This window comes from Dipteris shenzhenensis, chromosome 3 (genome assembly GCF_047967505.1).
Source record: "Dipteris shenzhenensis isolate YYH24624 ecotype China chromosome 3, Dip_SZ_1.0, whole genome shotgun sequence".
NCBI classification, from domain to species: domain Eukaryota; kingdom Viridiplantae; phylum Streptophyta; class Polypodiopsida; order Gleicheniales; family Dipteridaceae; genus Dipteris; species Dipteris shenzhenensis.
The window spans coordinates 59446114-59465730 of record NC_141598.1 but is presented as its reverse complement, the minus strand read 5'-3'; the positions used below and the strand labels follow the sequence as shown (position 1 = coordinate 59465730).

The 19617-nt window shown below is 42.6% G+C and overlaps 1 protein-coding gene across 1 annotated transcript; it reads left to right on the top strand.

Moving 5' to 3' along the window:
• The first annotated feature begins 10343 nt into the window (after positions 1-10343).
• LOC147904086 (kinesin-like protein KIN-14Q) lies at positions 10344-18818 on the top strand. The gene is made up of 21 exons (XM_087370485.1): positions 10344-10552; positions 10844-11001; positions 11140-11283; positions 11436-11805; positions 11927-12048; positions 12183-12257; positions 12347-12415; positions 14265-14408; positions 14511-14592; positions 14689-14784; positions 14880-15059; positions 15164-15270; positions 15364-15542; positions 15640-15804; positions 15919-16172; positions 16282-16445; positions 16530-16712; positions 16797-17539; positions 17787-17810; positions 17940-18085; positions 18379-18818. Exons 1-21 carry the CDS (start codon positions 10390-10392, stop codon positions 18489-18491), a joined length of 3681 nt encoding a protein of 1226 aa, XP_087226611.1. The 5' UTR covers positions 10344-10389; the 3' UTR covers positions 18492-18818.
• The last annotated feature ends 799 nt before the right edge of the window (positions 18819-19617 follow it).

Sequence of the window (19617 nt, the reverse complement as noted above, 5' to 3'; positions counted from 1 at the left end):
TAATGGGGGGCTCTGGAGGGAACCCAACCCCTATTGTTCAGCTGAAATGTCCTAACATTACCAACTGTGAAATGAAAAAAGGAAATTCCCCTCTCTCGGTGCCCATGATCTATCCACTCCCACTCTCCTGGGTCCCACTGCAAGCACCTGATAGGTGCACCTCCATACAACCACAACCTCCAAGATCCCAAGGCTAAAAGCAAAGGGTCAGGGTCTAAGTACCACTCCAAGCCTTCTCCATGGTCCACAAAACCAGCAATCCTGACAGGCTCAAAGGCAACCTTTAGAAGAATATCATTCGTGGATCTAGAGAGTATACCTCCATCCCCAATGTCAAAGACCAGTGCATCTTCTCCGAGACCTCGAAGAGCGATCACCTAAAGAGGAACTGCTGTCCTCGAAAAAGCTCCCATCCAAGTGGTGGAAGTAATAGGCAACTCAACTGCCCATTCCACCAGGATGGCTGCATCTATCTGCTGAATCCTACATGCTACCCCTTTGAGGTGACTCACGGACTGCAGTCTTTGATCCTCAAGTAGCCTGATAAATGCCTTTCAGGTACCTAGTGTGTAGGTGGGGCCTCTCTCCCATCTAGACCAGTGCATGTAATGGGAAGTGCCCAGTGGTCTGCCATGTTCATCAGGTATACTATCATTCCAAATGATCGGCTGCCTATCAATCTCTTCTAGGGTAGAGGGGGGAACCCTTCGAAGAGTGTTCCTAAAGCTCCCCCAAGCTTTCAGGATGGCAGACATGAGAGGAGAGGCAGGAGATCTGAGAGGGGCTAAAGTAAAAATCCATCTTGGGTTGTCCACCCAATCATCTCCCAAGGTTGGTGTGCAAGCCTGAATGCATCCAAAAAAGAAATCCTTCCAAGGTTCCTGCCCAGGCATGAGTCGCCTCACCACCACCTTCCAAAGCAATGCCCTACACTGCAGATCTGGGTCAATGATGTTAAGGCCCCCTTTAGATGTAGGGAGAATAATGGTCTCCCAGGCCACCCTTGCTGCAACATCTACTGTGCCATCAAGTACACTCCATAAAAAATTCCTGACTGGTCTAATGAGCTGAGTGATGCAATCCCTAGACCGACACCAGCAAGAACACACAAACCAAGTAGTGGCCAAAAGAACGTGGTTCACTACCACAACTCTAGAGGCAAGGTTGAGTTGGGCTGAGCTCCAAAAAAGTAGCTTTTTCCTTATACTTTCTAGTACTGGGGCAAACTGCTGTGCTGGAGAGATGCCCAACCCTACCTGGCATCCCAGATATCTGACAGGAACACCCCTCTGAATCCAGGAAGCTGATTTGTAAATTGGCCTTGAAGGTGTTCCCAAACTTGTGCTCGCTCATGTAAACTGAAGCAACAATGAAAGAGATGTGGCACACTGAGATTTCCAATGCCAAGTAGGATCCATGGGGTTCGTTGGCTACTAGGGTGGGGTTGAGTTCTAACGTATCTACGATAGTGGTGCCTCCTTGGCCTCTAATGAGGCAATTAGAGAATATGCTCTAGTTTGGAACTGTTAGGCAATTAGTGTTGTTATTCCCTATTTTAATTTCTTGGAGGGCACAAATATGAGGCTTCACTACTCTAAGAACCTTGACTACTGATGACTGCTTCTTCCAATTGGCATAAATGCCTAGAATATTCTAGTTGAGGAGGCTGAGACTAGTCATACGTGTCATTACCCCCTTCATCGTCCTCCATGAGATCTTCTAGCGGGGCATAAACATTTGTAAATGTTGAGTGGCGTGCCGCCCCCTTGATAGCTCTTAGATTAGCAAGTCTTGAGGTGTGTGAGCTCGATGCCATGTGGCTGGAATATTCTAGGTTTGGGCTTTCTCTTTGCCACATGTTTTTACTATACATTGTCAATTTCCATCCTCCTCCTGTTGCTATACCAGTTGCTTCTTGGAATCCTCCTTAGGGGCCTTTCTTCAAAACCTTTACTACATGCTCTTTGGAGTTTGTATCGTTGTGCGTGGGCATTGGGCCTACTGCATGCATGATGGACCTGCCAATGGTGCATCATTGACAACAAAATCAGACTTTTGCTGGGCCATCTAAACTTGAAGCTCTGAATATTTTGTAAGGACCTTGGGAGGGTTGTGCAATGGATAGTCACGGGCGAAGTGACATGGTTGCCTAAAAGAGTAGCATGCATCGGGAAAGATCCAAACACCACCGGTACAATGATTTCCCATCCATTAGATAGTGTGAGTTCCAAACGAATTGGAGTTTCTTGCCTTCTATCCCCAAAGCACACAAGCTCATGGTGCTACCTTCTTTGGTTGAACTAGAGGAACATACAAGACCTATCTAAGTGTAGCTACAATAGAAGCCACTTCTTGAGCACAAAGTTTGTAAGCTTTGGGATGTGAACCCAAACTGGACAATCATATTGGATAATGTCATCCACCTTAAACGTTCTGCCCTAGGGAATGATGTATACAAGGTTCCTATTGTAGCCCACAAAGCATGTAAGCAACCTATCCCTTTCCACTTGAGTCGGCACAGATGCTTGAAAAAATCATTTCCCAACGAACTTGTAATCTCAAAGGGTATAATGGCCATGCCCCATGAAACCATCGTGGAAATTCATCTTCCATGGGAACTCTACCCATAAAGAGAAGGAAAAAACCGCAACTATGTAGCATATTATAATCACAGTAGAGATTATTTGGATTGATAGCAACTCTGGCCTGAAAAGTAGCACCGTCATTAGCTGATGCAAAGCACCTGTTGATATCCTGAAGGTCATAAGAAAAGAAATTCATAAAGACTTCGTGAAGTCCTCATTTTTTGTGATGTCGACATACGTATCCGGAACTTGAGAGTCCTCTAAAGAGAGTTCTACTCCAGGTACCTCATACCTCAAGAGCTTGGCTTGAGGTTCATCTTGGAATTGCGCGTTGTGCACACAATAGACAAAGCAGAGCATCTACGTTCAGGTGGCATGCGAGTGTCCTCAAAAACATAGTTTGAGCAGGTTGCCTTCGAACTTGCAAAGTTGCCACTACCTCACAAGCAACCACACCAACACCTGCATAAGGTGGAGCACATCTTATTCCACCTCAAGCACAATGAAACCCATCAAGAACCCATCTCCTTCCATGGTAGGATCTTCAATGGTGCTGTTACCACAAAAACCCATACCACATTTTCTATTCCTTCCAAGTCTATAGGATCCAAATCTTTGTTTTTTCATCGAGGTAGGGACATCCTCCTTCACATCCACACCAACTATCCTACACCCCCTTTCTTGCATGCCCTTTTATATCATCCATTGCAAGTTTGTTTGTGCCACCCAATTCACATTTAACAATGTTTTTCACTTTTGTACCATCTTCTCCAACACATGATGCACCCTCTCCCTCTCCCTCTCCCTCTCTTGCACACTCACCCACACTATAGCACCTTTTCCATCACTACAACTATCAACAAAATCTATTCGAGCCAAGTGCTACATTGACCACAACTTGTGATTCTCAATGGTGAGATGTGAGATTCATCAATCCCGATGCAACTATGGGCAAAGGCGCATGTGACAATGTAAGTAGATGCACTATTAGAGAGATCTGTTTTGATCTTGCAAAGATCGATGTTTGAAAGGTCTTGAAGAAAAACCCTTCAAGAATTTAAGAATCTACAAGTGAAGGCACTAGAAGAAGTAATGCGCTTGAGCAAAGGTCAAAACCTAGCCATCATTGGAAAAATTGGTGTAGTATATGAAAATATGATAATTTTGATTAAGGATATTGGAATGGAAATCATTTGGATAGATGGTTGAGCTACCTAGGACATAATGGCGAATGGCCACCCCACCATTGGGTCATTGCGACAATGTGAATATGCATTTAAGGGCTCCACTTGTGCATTAGCATGTTCTTGAAATTTTGAGTGCACTTGTGCCACTATTAATAAATGTACCAAAGCAATGTCCTCCCTAATTATTTGCATGTGCAAAAAATTATGATTCAAAAGCTAAAAAAGTCTACTTGGGCATTTGTCATTAGGGAATGATGACACCAATGAGGACTAAAGCACATTTTCAAGTATTAAGATTAATAGCGGCAACATGGTGCAAACAAGTTTTCAAAGATTCCATCACGTGGAAGTGGAGAGCTTGTGAATAGCCCCATTATCATTTCCCACTATTCAAGATGTATATACAATGTCCATCACATTAGGAGATTGACTATGTATCTTTTGCCTATATGAGCCTTGTGCAAGCTCTAGAAGGTAGGCTATGATGATTAGTGACGTTGGAAAGCCCAATAATGCAACTAATCATCCTTCAAGATGCATCAACGTTTTCTAACATTTTTTTTATATTGCACCAAGATGCAAACTACAATTTGGTCCTAACCATGGACTTAGGCCTATAGATAAATGATTATCTTTTTACACTCAAATTTCTAATAATATGGCATTTCATACATATAGACTATTAGCAACATATTTGTACTCTTATGGTTTCAATCTGAGTACTTTATACTTCACCATGTGAGTACTTTGTGTGCTTTTATGATTCTAGTCAGATTACTTTGTGCTACATCATGTGCACTACTTCGACTTTAATTTGTTAATTAATTATCCTTTTTTGTATTTACAAGTCTCATACTTTATTTTAAAGCGAATACTGTTCAATTTACAAGTCTTATATTTTATTCAAGTGTGAGGACTCTTTAGTTTATAATTCACATGCTTTAATTAAAACATTCTTTTTAGTTTATAAGTCTCATGCTTTGATTTAAATTTGAGTACTTTTAATTTAAGTCTCTTGCTTTAATTTAAATATGAGTACTTTTGTTTATAAGCCTCATGTGGTAAATTTAACATGAGTACTTTTTAATTTATAAGTCTCAAACTATAATTTAATTCTTAATTTATAGTGGGTTCTTTGTTTGATGAAATTTTGGCTCTTCATTGCTTTGCTTCTTCATTTGAATACATTTTGTCCCTTCTCTTCTTTCCAATGAAGATCCTTTAGCTCATTTGGCTTTGTTGGATCCTTTTCCCTTCGCAGTGACCTTGTGACCACATTCATTTTTATGAGTGTCAACATGAGGCCTATAGGTAGTGCCTCTTCATCATTGTCCCATCCTCTCTACAACATATCTAGCTGCCACTTCTATAATTTGCAATTTAGTGACCTTCCTTACCACAAAAGAAACATGGAGTGCTGAAATTCTTTCATCTATTGGTATGATAAGGTCTTATACCCTCCCTCTCTACTTGGTTGACCTATGTTGATCTACATTCAGTGCTAGTATGCCCATGAACTTTGCACTTTATGCACCATACTTCTCCTTATTCAAAAGCTCCCCTCATTCTCATCTCTTTGAGAAGCTTTTTTAGCACCTCCCTATTTATATTTTCTTATTTCTTCTTGACAACTAGCTCATTCACTCATCTTTTTCTTTTTATTCATTTTTGCTATCAATAAAAACTACCTTTTTATTTATTTTCGGCTCATTGATGATCTTCTACTCGACCACAATTTCCTCTCGTGAAACAATATGATGCATTAATATTGGATTCTTGATTTCCATTTTCTTTAGCTCTACACCATTGGTGAGACCACATAGCAACTATGACCAAAGTGTCTTTGCATTTGGGGTGTGGGGTGCTAGTTAATACATTGGAGAGCAACCTCATTTTCGTGGCAAAGTCATACACAATTTCTTGATTTATTTTTTATTTTTGGGTAGAACAATTTATTATTTTTTCTTGATTCAGTGAGGTTCAACATCACATCTACTTTGTGAAACTTATGCTAAAACTCCTACTAAAATCTCTTCAAAAGGCTTCCCTCAACTCATTCCACAATGTTGAAATGATGTTTCAAACATGGGTCAAACAATTTGATAGTTTTATCTACAAATATCATAAAACATATATAAAGTGTTTCTCCTCTATATGACATTGCAATATGTTTGATGTTTGCAAAAATCTCTTCTAATACAAATAGGGACTTTCATAATTTCTTCTCATATATTTTCATTTAATCTCCACCTTCAGTCTTACCATTGCAAGGGGGTTCAAAGATGGAGCTACTAGTGGGGACCTTGGTGGATCATCCATCCTTGTAGGGTGCTCTTGAGCTCGGATCACTCCTTTGCCTTCATGGGTATGCTTCTTAGTTTGTTATGCCACTAATTTCCCTATGGAGGTGGAGCCTTAATTCTCTTGCCATTGTTTGGCTCCTCCCTCTTTTGTTGTCCTTGGTTTCATATTTGGTTTTGAATGGCTCAAATTTCGCACACTTTTCTTGGGCTTGTGTTCTTTCATAATTCACAACAAGGTTTCAGGACTTTGCTCATCCACTCTTGCCATCCATTCTTTTTTTTGATGATATCTTTGCTATCGATGAGCACTTGCATCCTTTACTACACCTAACATTCATTTTGTGTGAATTTGTGTTGCTCATTCTCCTCATCATATCTAGTACCAAGATGTCCTCCATGCACTTGACTCATAGATTATCCATTGGTAATTGCATCAATGTCAAATTGATGAATTTGTTGGGGTACAAGTTAATCCCTTTGTAGAATTGATGTAATCATGTACACCTTGAATAGAATATTCAAGGTGTACATGGAAATTCCATTCTACAAGTTGGTGTTCGCCTTGAATGGAATATTTGTAGGGTAGCTCAACTGTATAATGAATATATATTCTCTAGTTGGAAGCAGACTTGCTCTACATTGTCTTCAGTGACTATCATTTGCTCATGATTCTTCCACACCAACTTCACTGCATCTTGCATCTTGTCATTGATTTAGGTTTGTAACTCTTCTAAATGTCATTGGTACCTATGTCTTACTTCCTCCCATCTTGCTCCTTAGTTAGTACCATGGTATCTTTTCCCTTTTGCAAACTCCATCCTATCATGTTTCTTCATTCACACATCTAGAGTAGACTATCCCTAGGAGGATCACTAAAAAAGGTGGTTGAATATGATTGCCTCATGCACTCTTGTTGTACATTTGATTTCAAAGACTTTGGCCTTGGTATTACACTAGTTGCTCCCTTATTAGTTAACAGTTTACTATTGTTGTTCCAAAAGGAACACGTGTAGTCAAACCCACACTAGCATTTACACTTAATGGGCCTTCAATTTTGGCTCTTTATGTTATGCACGACTAGTTTCCTCTAATTGTTTGCTTTAGCTACCGTTGATGCTTGTATTGCTTTGGCCATGAGAGCTTTTGAAAGCATGTTGCTATACCTTTTCATCTACACATGCTATAGCAAAAACTTAAAGAATATGTTTGTTAATTAAATGTGTAAGAAAGTACCAGTGCTCTACTTTGATGGTGCTAGGGTTGAAGAGTACATTACATTCCCTATTTGCTCCTCGACGGTTTTCAATTAATTAATTTATCGTGCATCGCTCCTCTGTCGCATTTTGCATATTAAGCTAAGATACTCACATTAATTTCTTTGGCTGCATCGAATTAACCTTCTCCCTCACTCCCTGGCTGTATCGCCACCGCCATCCCCTCTGCCCCTGCTCTCTCCTCTCTGCCTCTCTTCCCTACCCCTCTCTAGCTCTCTTCCCTCCTCTCTACCTCTATCCTGCTCTCCTCAGCCCTCCCCCCTTCCTCCCCTTTCCCCGTATCATTGACGGGAGCCTTTCATAGGCCCCCTTCTCCTCTACTCAGCCTGCCTTGGTCTTTATACCAAGCTGTAGAACCTTCTAGAGAGCAGAAGCTTCTCCAAGAAGCTCCACACTATAGAATCTTCTCCCACCGCTTCTGCAATTGATTTTAGTCTGAAACCTACATTAATTTTTATGTGCAATTTCCCCTTTTCAAGCCTTAGGTGAATGTGACTCCGCGCCTGCGGCTACTAATTAATTCATAGGGCCCAAAAAGTTTGTTGGGGGGCGCTATTCAATGACTCTAGGGATCCAATCATCATTGTTCTTATGACGGTGGAACACCTCTATGAGTTGTAATCAGATAGGAAAATACTTTTCCCACAAACAATAAATGAAGATGAGGCCTCCTCAAAGAAACATGTGGCCTAATTTGCTATTGATTCCTCAAATACTCCCAAGGAAGGTTGCAAAACTCTTTGAAGTGGTCTTCTACAACCGATGATTTGCGTTGGGTGTCTAGATAGTGCTTTAATCTATTGTTGCCTATCTTAGCATTATGTTGCTCATTTTTCTCATTGCCAATTTTGCTATCCCTAGTCTTGGCTAGAATGCCAGAGTGCTGGTAATTCAGCATATTCTCGTAGAGCCACAACTTCTTATGTTGCCTTAGTATGGAATTTCATGAAGTGTCATCGGCTAGAGGTGGAGCGGCTCTTTAGGCCCTTCCTATGGGCAGATTAGAATGGCAAAAGGAGGATGCATCATATTCCTCTGAAAGCTTCGAAGCAACAGGGAGCTCTAGGTTTACTAGACATTGGCACACACAACTCTGATTGCAAATGGCTCCCCAAAACGTTTGAATGCAATGCTCTCTGGGTGGATATCACCAAGTTTTTCATCGAAAAAGGAAAAGGCATGGGGGTTGCTTCATGGGTTGGACTCTCCTAGTACAACAAAGTGTGCTCCGGGTTTCCTCTACACATTCTAGGGTCGGATTTGGTTGTAGGGCTGGGGATTGCATGGACAGTTATCTTGGAAGGGCCTGCAAGGCTTGAGGGGAGATGCCAACCTCCACGAAAGCATCTGATGGGGTCTAGCTTTTGAAAGGAAGAGGAGACCTTTGCCCTTCTTGACGTCCCTCTGCACTCGCTGCACTCGCAGTCTATACAAGAAAGGCATAGAACTTGGTGTGACATCTAGAGCGCCAAGTCTGTAGATTGGGTTTTGTTAGATCATATTCACCTCCAGCAACATCTCACTGATGGGGAAGCAAACCTCCTACGCACAATCCAGAAAAGAATTCCAAATTCTTGGGCGACCAATTGCTTAGCCTCCCAAGACTGGTGGGTTAACTAGTGCAAGCTAGGGACGATAGACCTCCGCAAGATCTCTGCTAAATCTGTCTATCAATGCCTCTCATAGGGGAAGTCCCTATTCCCAGATTTAAATAAGAAATGGTTCTTGAGAAGGTCCGTTGGGTGGTGGAAGGGTAGATTCCAATGGATTTGGAAGAAGTGTGTAGTTGGGAAGGCAAGGTCTCCTATGGAAGACGATTCATCAATGGCTCCAGCTTAGAGGGAGGTCAGCCAAGAGGCTTCCATGCAACCCTGTGTGTCCATTGTGCGACAAGGAGATAGGGACGGTACATCACTTGATGTGAATTATCAAGTTGCCAGAGAGGTGTGGAAGAGTTTGGAAATTGTCATTCGGATGGTCGGTTTAACGTTTAAGTTCTATTTAGGCTCCAATTGGAGATTGGCCAAGTTCTATTTAGGTTCTAATTGGAGATTGGTCCTCATTGAGGACACCACCCAGCTCCCCTCGACTCTAGGCACATCATGGCCATTTGAGTAACCTAGCGGTTTCCATGCAAGGGCAAATGGCCCATTTGAGTGGCGGAAGATGCATTTGAACAGTTCCCACGCTAGAGAAGGAGTAGGAGGTAAAATGGCTGATGGAGCAAACGGGTGGCACGATGAATCAAACAAAATTCCATGGATCCTTTAGGCCTCCCGGGTGCCACTTTCCTTGGATTGGGAGCCTCATCCTTGGGCAGAGCATCCACCCAATCCGAGGGCAGCAGCAGTCTCTGTCCCAACTCTACAGCATTCCCGCTCTATAGCACCTTGCTCCAAGTTTTCTCAGAGCGTGGGAACTAAAAAAGCGGGTGGCGGTTGAGACACCCCTCAGCCGCCGGTGGAGGTTTGAAAGCGTGAGAGCTCCTCAAATGCCACATCTTGCCTCGTGTGGGAACAGCTAGTAAATAGACCTTATTGGTGAGTGTTCAACAAATATTTGCTCGTGAACATGCAACCTTTAGAGAGTTGATGGAACCACCTGGCAAGCATGATCTCACTTGAAAGTTGAGGCTCGTGACTCGTGAGTCGTGGGGTCTCGGGCAAATTGAATGCAGAGTGACATCATATGCGGCAACGGCTCTTCAAATTTGGTGGTGGAATATTTACAAATTTCAAAAAGAACGAAAGGGGAATCAAATACGATATACTCGCCGGAAAGCCGGGGGAACCGGGGGAGAAGGCTGAGGTGGAGAGGGCGGGAAGGGGAGAAGAGAGCAAAGGTGCTGACGTGGAGGGGAAGAGGAAGGGTGACGTGGAGGGGAAGGGGGAGAATGTGACCGTTTGAGGGAGTTCAAGTTACTACCCTCTCTCTTCTCTCTCCTGTGTGTGTCTCTCTCTTCTTCGTCTTCATCTCCGCATACCCTTTCTTTCTTTCTTTGTATCGTTTCTAAACCTCCTCAGCTCCTTCCTTTCCCATCATGCCTCCCATAAACCACCTCCATCCTCCTCACCTCTCCTCTCCTTCTCCCAATTTCTCTGCCCTTTCCCCTCCCTCACCTCACCATTCCTTCATGAACCTCCCATCGCCTTCCGACCGCTTGAGCGACGTGCACTTGGCCTGCCGAAAATCCAGCGAAGCAGGTGCAGACGCAATTTTTGCCTCTCATGCCTTGTCTTGCTAATTGTACTTGGCCGCGTCTCAAGCACGTAGATTCGCTTGCAGTGTTTGCTTTGATATTTCTTCCAGCTCTAGCTCTTGATTGTTGTGTTGGATGCTAGAGATTGTAGAGAATGTTGTGCTAGCTTCAAACCTTCCTGAACTTATTCTTCCCCTTTTGATTGCGTAATTCCGCTTGTCCTCCTCCGAGTAACGGGGTGGGATGAAGAGCGGCTTCAGAACTTCTATAATTCTGCGTGGTTTGTGGCATGCAGCTGGGAGACGATCTCAAGCTGCATCGTGGCTACAGAAAATGGTCGGTCCGCTAGATCTCGCAGTTGATCCTTCAGAAGAGGAGCTTCGATTGTGTTTAAGAAACGGCCTGGTTCTTTGCAACCTCATCAACAACTTAAATCCGGGAGCAGTTCCGAAGGTGCCTCTCACCATTGCCTTCCAAGTCCGGCATTCATTCTGTAGAACTGGCTAGGCAAACTCCGTTGGAAGCACCTCAAAAACTGCACGAAGCGGGGTAGGCGGATGCCTTTCTTAAACCTGATTTTTTGTTCTTCAGATCGTGGAAAATCCGACTCCTTCCAGTCCTCCTCCCCAAGGGGCGGCGCTCTCAGCATATCAGTATTTTGAGAACGTAAGAAATTTTCTTGTAGCTGTGGACGAGCTGAAATTGCCATCGTTTGAAGCTTCGGATCTAGAAAAGGTACGACTGTCCAGATTTGTAGATTTGGTATTTACTCTGCGTTAAAACACACAATCTGGATTAACCTCCGGAATGTGGAATCAACGCTCTGACAACTTCCACGTGTAACGTACATTGGCTGACCGTTCGATTTCTGCGTTTTGCATTTCTAGGGAAGCTTGCAAACGGGTTCGTCAGCAAAGGTAGTGGACTGCATTTTAGCTCTCAAGGCGTACCACGAATGGCAGCAGGGTGGTGGACACGGAATTTGGAAGTTTGCGGGTCCCTTGAAATCCCCTTGTGCACAAAAACCAACGTCAAAGCTAGTTATTGGATCCGCTTTTATGGGGTGTGGAAGATCTTCAGAGGCCTCGACAAAAACACAGAGTCAGATCCGCAAGCGCTTTGGTGTACCTGATAGCTCAAATAATCTTTCTGAGGACTTTGGGAGTCCCTTTGCTCAGACAGGGAAAGGAGGGCAATTTAATGGTCTATGGAAGGGACATTCCCTCGATGATTCACTGAAGGACTCTGAATATTCGGGTAGGTAATATATAGTGATATAGTTTGGACAAATCCAGGTCTGAGTAAGAAGGGTTTCTTGAAGCTTTTCCGGAGGAACGCTAGCACAACCTCACTGAGACGTATGTGAACTTCCTTCCAGATACCAATGCAGCATGGGTGCAGGACGCAAGAGAAAAGTTTGTGGATGTATTCCGTGAAAGAGATCCAAATTCACAGGAAACTCCCATGTTAAGAATTCGAGAGACAGCAACCTCACTTGATGTACTTCCTCTTTCTTTGATTAAAGAATTTACAAGTATATTGCGCTTATCAGATTATGTCAGCCATATGTTGTGACGCTATGCTCATGTTCTTCGGACGTTATGTAATCAAGACGTCTTTCTACTGATGTATAGATCATGTCTTCGGAGTCACTCTTAAAGATGGTGAAACTGGTTCTGCATGACAAACAACCTGAAGAAGTGCCCGCGGTTAGTTCAATTGATGTAGGCAAAACACTTCTCTTGTCATGAATGTTTGCTTGCTTTACAACTGAATCTATGTTCTCGTGGCTTCACAGCTTGTTGAATACATGTTGAAGAAAGTCATGGAGGAGTTTGAGCAAAGGATCTCACGTAAAGAGGAACAGGTAAACAGAAGCTGTTGTGGGACATGGAAAAACAGGCAACTAAACAGAAACAAGCATGGGCTTTTCTGAGGTGTCAATCTTAGATAACATGTTTACGTCTTCATATAAATACATTCGCAAACATACATACATGCATGCCGGGATATATGGTGTCTCATCATGGTATACAATTGGAATAGCCCAGAAGTATTTTCTCAGCTACAGAGGTCCAACTGTGACGGAGCAAAAGGTACTAAGAGAGTTTTGAGGGCAAGTTTTGAGTCAGGCAGCAGCAGCTAAAAGCTTTCTGGTCATGTGGAAGACTGTTCCTCTCGCTGGTAGACTCTATGGTGAAAGGACTCGAGATGTAAATTAAGAAGTTAACAGAAAACTAGGGAAAACTTTCAAAGTTCATAGTTTGCATGTCTTCACATGTCATGCACCTAAAAACAATAGCATTTCATGAGGACAGCAGCATCAGCTAGTTTCTTCCAATCAACAAACGGATATACTAGGTTTGTTGCCCTTATTTGTTCTGAGTAGATCTACTTCAAGGGCATCAATACTTGGGAAGGCCCAACCCCCTGCAAAAAGCCTGAGGGTTAAATGTGCCTGGATTTTGTAGCATCGGTCCCAGGAACAGTTGGACAACTATATGAACATCCCTCATTCTGGGACAAAAATATCGTCCAGGAGGCTCCGTAATGATGCTTATCTCAAACTCGACAGCAACAACAAATCTAAGTCTTATGGAAAATTCGGTGAATTGCAGGAAATGTTGGTGTTTGAAGACAGGTGCTTATCCCAACAGTGTGAGGAATGCCAAATCTCAGATGGTCGGGGTTCACAGATATGTGAAGTGAAAGCTGGAGTTTTGAGGAAAAGAAAGTGAATCTTCACTTGGTGAACCTTGTCACCTGCTTGTGGCTAATTAATGAGTCTGCAACATGCGAGCCAACTATGAATGATGGAGGATCTCTGCATTACTAGTTGTATTGAACATACTTCCTTGAAAAATCCCTTTGAGAGTGGTCTTCTGATCCATTTAGTCCTGCAATAGTTCTAAAAATTTATCTGAGCTATGAGGATGGAAATCTCAAAGACTAGTGAGTATTTATTGCGGTGTGAGTTGAGAAAATAGAATTGAATGCTTGATCAGTAAAGCATTGATATTCAACATATTTCCCTGAAAATTCTCTTGGAGACTAGTGTTTCCGATCTTTCCAGTGTATCCTGCAATATCTTGCATCTATGATTGCCTAACTTTATTGCTAAGCTACGTCAGCATGGAGAACTTTAATTGTGTGTCTTGGCGTGAAGGAAAAAGACTCATCTTAGAGAATGGAGATTAGGCAGGAGTAGGAGCTGCATTGGATGGTCAAGTGCAATTTTGGGCTTGAGACTTGTACAAAGTCCACTTGCTGCAATTTAACCCCACAAAATATTTTGGATGTCGACACAATGCTGGTTGTGCTTGCCTCATGTAGGCATTAATTATGTTGGGATGAAGCACTCACTTTACTATAAGAGTCTTTTATATGCCTCCTTCACATGCTGGCAAAAGCAGAAACCATTGAGGCTGAGCAATCTCAATCCACGTCAATTTGTGAAAAATTGTAGCCAATGTGGCAAGCGAAGTAACCTGCTTGTCTCTAGTCAGCATATCATGTTAGCAATATACTTAAAATTAATGAACAAGGATTAGATATCCCTTCTGATAACATTAATGGAAGTGTCTAGGTTCCATTAATTGAAGGTTTGATTTTATAAAAATTGCTGGAAATAGAAAATGGGTATACGCATGCCCCATGTTTCAGGATTTGCTTTCTTTATGAAAGCTAAAGTTAGTCTTTGTAAACTTGTTGTGAAGCTGAAGACAAGCCAAGAAAGGATCGCAGAGGATTGCTCAGAACATCAGGCTAAGATTAAATCTCTCCAAATGGAGCTTGATCGAGTGAAGAACATGGAGCAGCAGCAGGCCTTCTGGCTAGTCTCTCAAAATGATGAACTCGAGGTGGGTCACCTTCTCATTATTGATGACTAGATGGATCCAGAGGCAGGTAAAACGTTTCCTAACCATGTTCTTGGTCGTATTTATGTGAATCCTTGATTTCAGGAGCTAAAACAATCGTTGGAGATGACCAGGCATAAGGTTAAAGATTGGCAGTTTGCATGGGAAAGAGAGATGGAGACCATTGGTGAGTTCTGTTCTAGCAAGTTTATATCAAAGATGGGATTAACATAACACTTGGTCTCTCGTAGAAAGTTTGAAGTTTTCATCTTGGCATGGTCAGGTGTGAAGGTCCAAGGCCTTGCTCAAGCTGCAGCAGAGTATCACAAAGTTGCTGCTGAAAACAGGGAACTTTTTAATCTAGTACAAGATTTAAAAGGTCAACGAGTTTCTGAAATCAACTTCATTAGGCATACCATATTTTGTTGAAGTTTGATTTCACGTTTTGAAATGCTTCCTTCGTGTTTGTTGCAGGAAATATCAGGGTTTACTGTAGAGTAAAACCTTTTCTACATGACCAAAATAGTGCGCAAAGTACAGTCGATTTTATAGGGGAGAAAGGATCCATAATGATTGTAAACCCTATGAAGCAAGGAAAAGATCAGCGCAAATCCTTTAATTTCAACAAAGTTTTTGGACCAACTTCTGCACAGGGTAAGGATTCGTCTTGTGGAACAGGAAACTTAGTGTTGCAATACCATTTTGAACTTTTTTTGGCAGAGGAGACCTTGAAGTAGCTTTTCAATGAATCTTTGCAGAGGAAGTTTTTCTGGACACACAACCATTAATTAGATCTGTGCTTGATGGTTACAATGTGTGCATCTTTGCTTATGGCCAGACTGGCTCTGGAAAGACTTACACGATGGTAAATGTCAAATCTGACCTTGTGTTAATCTGAATCGGCTTTCGAACGAATGCTTCTCTCTAACTGAACTCAAGGGATACTTATATTGTGCAGACTGGTCCCAATAACCCATCGCCAAAGGACTGGGGAGTGAACTTTCGTGCTTTGCACGATCTGTTTCAAATATCTCAGAACCGGAAAGATCTAATAAATTATGAAGTTGGAGTTCAGATGATTGAGATATATAACGAGCAAGTCCGCGATCTACTTTGTGCTGATAGTTCCAACAAAAAATATCCTTTATATGGGGACGTGCATATTACTATTGTAGATTGGTGGTTCTGTTCTCCAATTTTGATGGCTTGAAATCTTCTTTAACTCTGAGATTACACTTGAGATTCGCAACAGCTCTCAACAGAATGGGATAAATGTTCCCGATGCCAACATGATGCCTGTGGAATCTACTCAAGATGTTTTGGAGCTTATGACCAGGGGACATAAAAACCGTGCTGTGGGGATCACTGCCCTGAATGAGCGCAGCAGTCGCTCTCACAGGTATGTACATACATGCATTGAAGGCTATGATCTCGGATAGTGCTGGTTGGATCTTGCATTTGTCTCTGCCTTGTACATGCAAATGGTGCGCCACTATAATGCACAAGGTTGCAGTGTTGTGACAGTGCATGTTAGGGGCACAGATCTAGCGTCTGGAGCTGTTCTTCGAGGCTGTCTTCACTTAGTTGACCTTGCTGGAAGCGAGAGAGTAGATAAATCCGAAGCCACAGGAGATCGATTGAAAGAAGCCCAGCACATCAATAAATCTCTGTCAGCTTTGGGAGATGTGATAGCTGCGCTCGCACAAAAGAGTGCACACATTCCTTACAGGAACAGCAAGCTGACACAGCTACTCCAAGATTCTCTAGGTACAAAATACTAACGTAATAATGGAAAACTGTCGATTACCAGCATTGCCGCACCTATCAACCAAAGTAGATACTGAAATTCTTTCTCGCGCCGGGTTGCATTTTCCAGGTGGACAGGCCAAGACTCTCATGTTCGTGCACATAAGTCCCGACGAAGATTCTTATGGAGAAACCATAAGTACCTTGAAGTTTGCAGAGAGGGTAGCAGCAGTAGAGCTTGGTGCTGCCCAGACTAACAAGGAAAGTGGCGAGATCCGAGACCTTAAGGAGCAGGTAAGGAATTTAAGCAAAAGAATCCTTGTTTTCCTGGTTCTGCTGTCGGTCGACTAGCCTACTAATATGACTGACTCTACACAGATAGCCTTCTTGAAAGATGCTTTAGCCAAGAAGGACGGAGAGCTAGAACGATTTCAAAAAGAGGTTCGAAGCAAGAACGTGGAATGTACGACAAAACTGAAGGCCGGAACATCGCCGAGCCAACGAACCGGTGCAGACGTGGGAACCCGGAGGCAGCCCTTGGAAGAAGTGCGAAATGCAGAGGTAAGGAGGTTACTGCAAATCTTCAACTGTCTAGTTTTCCGAAGAAACCTGTGCGTAGAATTTGACATGACGGCTTCGCTTCAGGTTCGGCAGAGCAGCCTTGCTATTGTGGCTCGAAAATGCCTTCCCCGTTCAGGGTTTGTAGACCAATCGCTGCCGCATTCTCCTGGTGTGCAGGGAGTAATCTACGGCGCTCATGAGGAGGACTCTGTTAAACAGAGGATCAGCAAAACTTCTCGACAAGCTTCGTCTCCCGAAAGCAGAACTCCAAATTCCGAGTTTTCTTTGCAGGCGACGTCAACACGGGTTAGCAGTCTTTCGAAGAATAAGATCAGGCACGAGAGGTCGGCGGTGCTGGAGAGTGTCTCCAGAGCGCCAGTGGGAGCGGCCAGAAGCTTCACTGTTCAAAGCACTGAAAGTGCGAATGCGAATGGAGTTGAGAGAACAAACGACGTTGGGCAGGCCATCGCCTCAAACCCCGTTAGAGACAATGGATATGTGAGGAGGTCGAGCAAAGAATCGACGTTGTCCGATGAAATGTCTCGTCTCGCCGTTCATGAAGCTCGAACCGATTCGTCTGGCGGATTGGATTCGAAGCGAAATTCTCATTTGAAAAGATCGTTTGCGTCTTCAACTACGGGGGCAGATAATTGCACGGAAGAGTCGACGGTGCGCAGGGGCGATTTTGACGAAGGAACAAGTGAATATTATTTAGAGTCTGATAATGCATGCCAGAAAGAAACCGAAGCAGGTCCGGAAGTTTCCCAAACAAAAGGAGGCTCGTTGAGTTCAGGCCTGAAGAAGCGTCGACAGAGTATCGACAGACGGTAATTGTGCAAGCTCCTGGTTGTATGAATCGGCACTTAATCTTTGTAGGCTATCGAATGTCATGTGCATGACTTTTTGCAGAGATTGTTTGCAAAGTAGTGAGTTATTCTTGCTGTCGTTTGACGATTTCTGCACAAATCTTTGTAGGCTCTCGAACGTCTTGTATATGACTTGTTCTGCAGAATTATTTCAAGCTGCTTAATCCAAGTAGTGATTAGTTCTTGGTCCTGTTCTTTGTTGTTGCAGGGATTGTTTCGAGTTCCAGAGCAAGTAAGTTCAGTTCGACGAATAAATCGGTAGAAAGTGCTTTGCATAGATTGTTTGGAGTTGCAATTCCACGGCCAAGGAATTGATGAGTGATTTGGCAGACTGTTAGTCCATCTCTGGCTGGTTTTGCAGAATTTCGAATCAGCAATTATCAGGTCCTGCAACCAAGAACGAAAAGAAGGCTGTGAGTCGGTCCAGAAGGCTTTCCTTGATCGGATCAACCACGTTGGGAGTGGAATCCAAGAGCTCAAGAGGACAAGCTACTCTTGAAATAGCAAGTAAACTCTGATTACTATTGTTTATAATAAACTCTGTGCAAGTGTCTCATATCATCAGCATCAGCTAAGGGAAAAGCAACATGATAAAATTTCGGTGGCATGCTTTCAGCTTAGAAAGTATTGAACAATCAGCTTAAGACTAGCAGAAAAATTGCCAGCAGTTTTAAGGCAAGATGGCATTCCAATACCTAAAACGCAATGGGAAGTAAAATTTGCTAGGTTTCATGTGGTATTCTGGTCAACTTCAACATCAATTTTCGTATTCTGATTTTCATGGGTTTTTTCTGTTCCAGTATCTTCTGAAGGAGCTGCCGTGGAGTGTTACGCAAAAACAACTCTGCCTCGACAGCCCAGCGGTCAAGCTGCCACATCTTTCTATTCCAAGTCATCTAAGCGATGGCTTTAGAGTCATTATTGTACACAGAGGTCGAATTTTTTTGCTGAAACTTCACTGGTTTCTGGCATATTTATTGTACCAGACCTTTTACTGCGGTCTTCAATGGCAAGCTGAATAATTGTCGTTCATAAGCCTTGCTCTCATCAACAATAAGCAACACATGTTTCAGGCATGGTCTGCCCAGTTCTCTCTAGAAAGCTATAAAATTTTTAATAAAACATTACACAAGAGTCAATGATCAAGTTGGAGCGAGGTTTGTAATCAAGCGAAGAATTCCTACTGAGGAACATTGAGAAACATCTAAGCAGCATTGAGCAATCAGGTAGGAGCCCATTGATAATGCTACTACTAGCCCATTGATAATGGTACTCGTGAAAGACAATTGGCAAGCTGATGTGCATAGAGAAGGAGACCAAGCATTAAAAACAAGGTGGGGATCCCACTATGGCCGTGCCTTTTGGAGTAACTTGTCCAAGTGTAAGTAGCGCGATAAATATATCGAATAACTTGTGAAAGGAAATGATAGGTGTAAATTGGAAGGAAAGGAAAAGAGAAAAAGCTCCCAACATGAACACTAAATTGGAAGGAAAGGAAAAGAGAAAAAGCTCCCAACATGAACACTTGTTGCTATAGTAGCATTCTATTATACGTTAGTTACATTAAACTTTAAAAAACTAAAGAGTTGTTTCTACGATAGTTTCATTTAACAATAGAAAAAAGACTCGAAATTCCGAGAAAAAAATCCGCACAGCATTGATTTATCGAAGATTAAGGTAGGCATACTAGAATTAGTCAAAAGTAGTCGGAAGTGATGATATCGGCTCAATGTTTTTGTGAATAATCTAAAATGGTATATTAAACTTCAAAAACTAAAAAATAAAATAGTGCTTGTTTCTACGACAGTATCATTTTACAATAGAAAAAAGACTCAATTTTCGAGAAAAAAATCCGCACAGCACTGATTTATCGAACATTAAGGTAGCATGGTAGAATTAGTCAAAAGTAGCCGGAAGTGATGATATCGGCTCAATGTTTTTGTGAATGATCTAAAATGGTGTCGCGTGGAGCCCCTCCCTGAAATGCAATTAAACAAGTCTCCTCCGCTTCAAATAGTAATACTTCCTAAGGTTTGTTG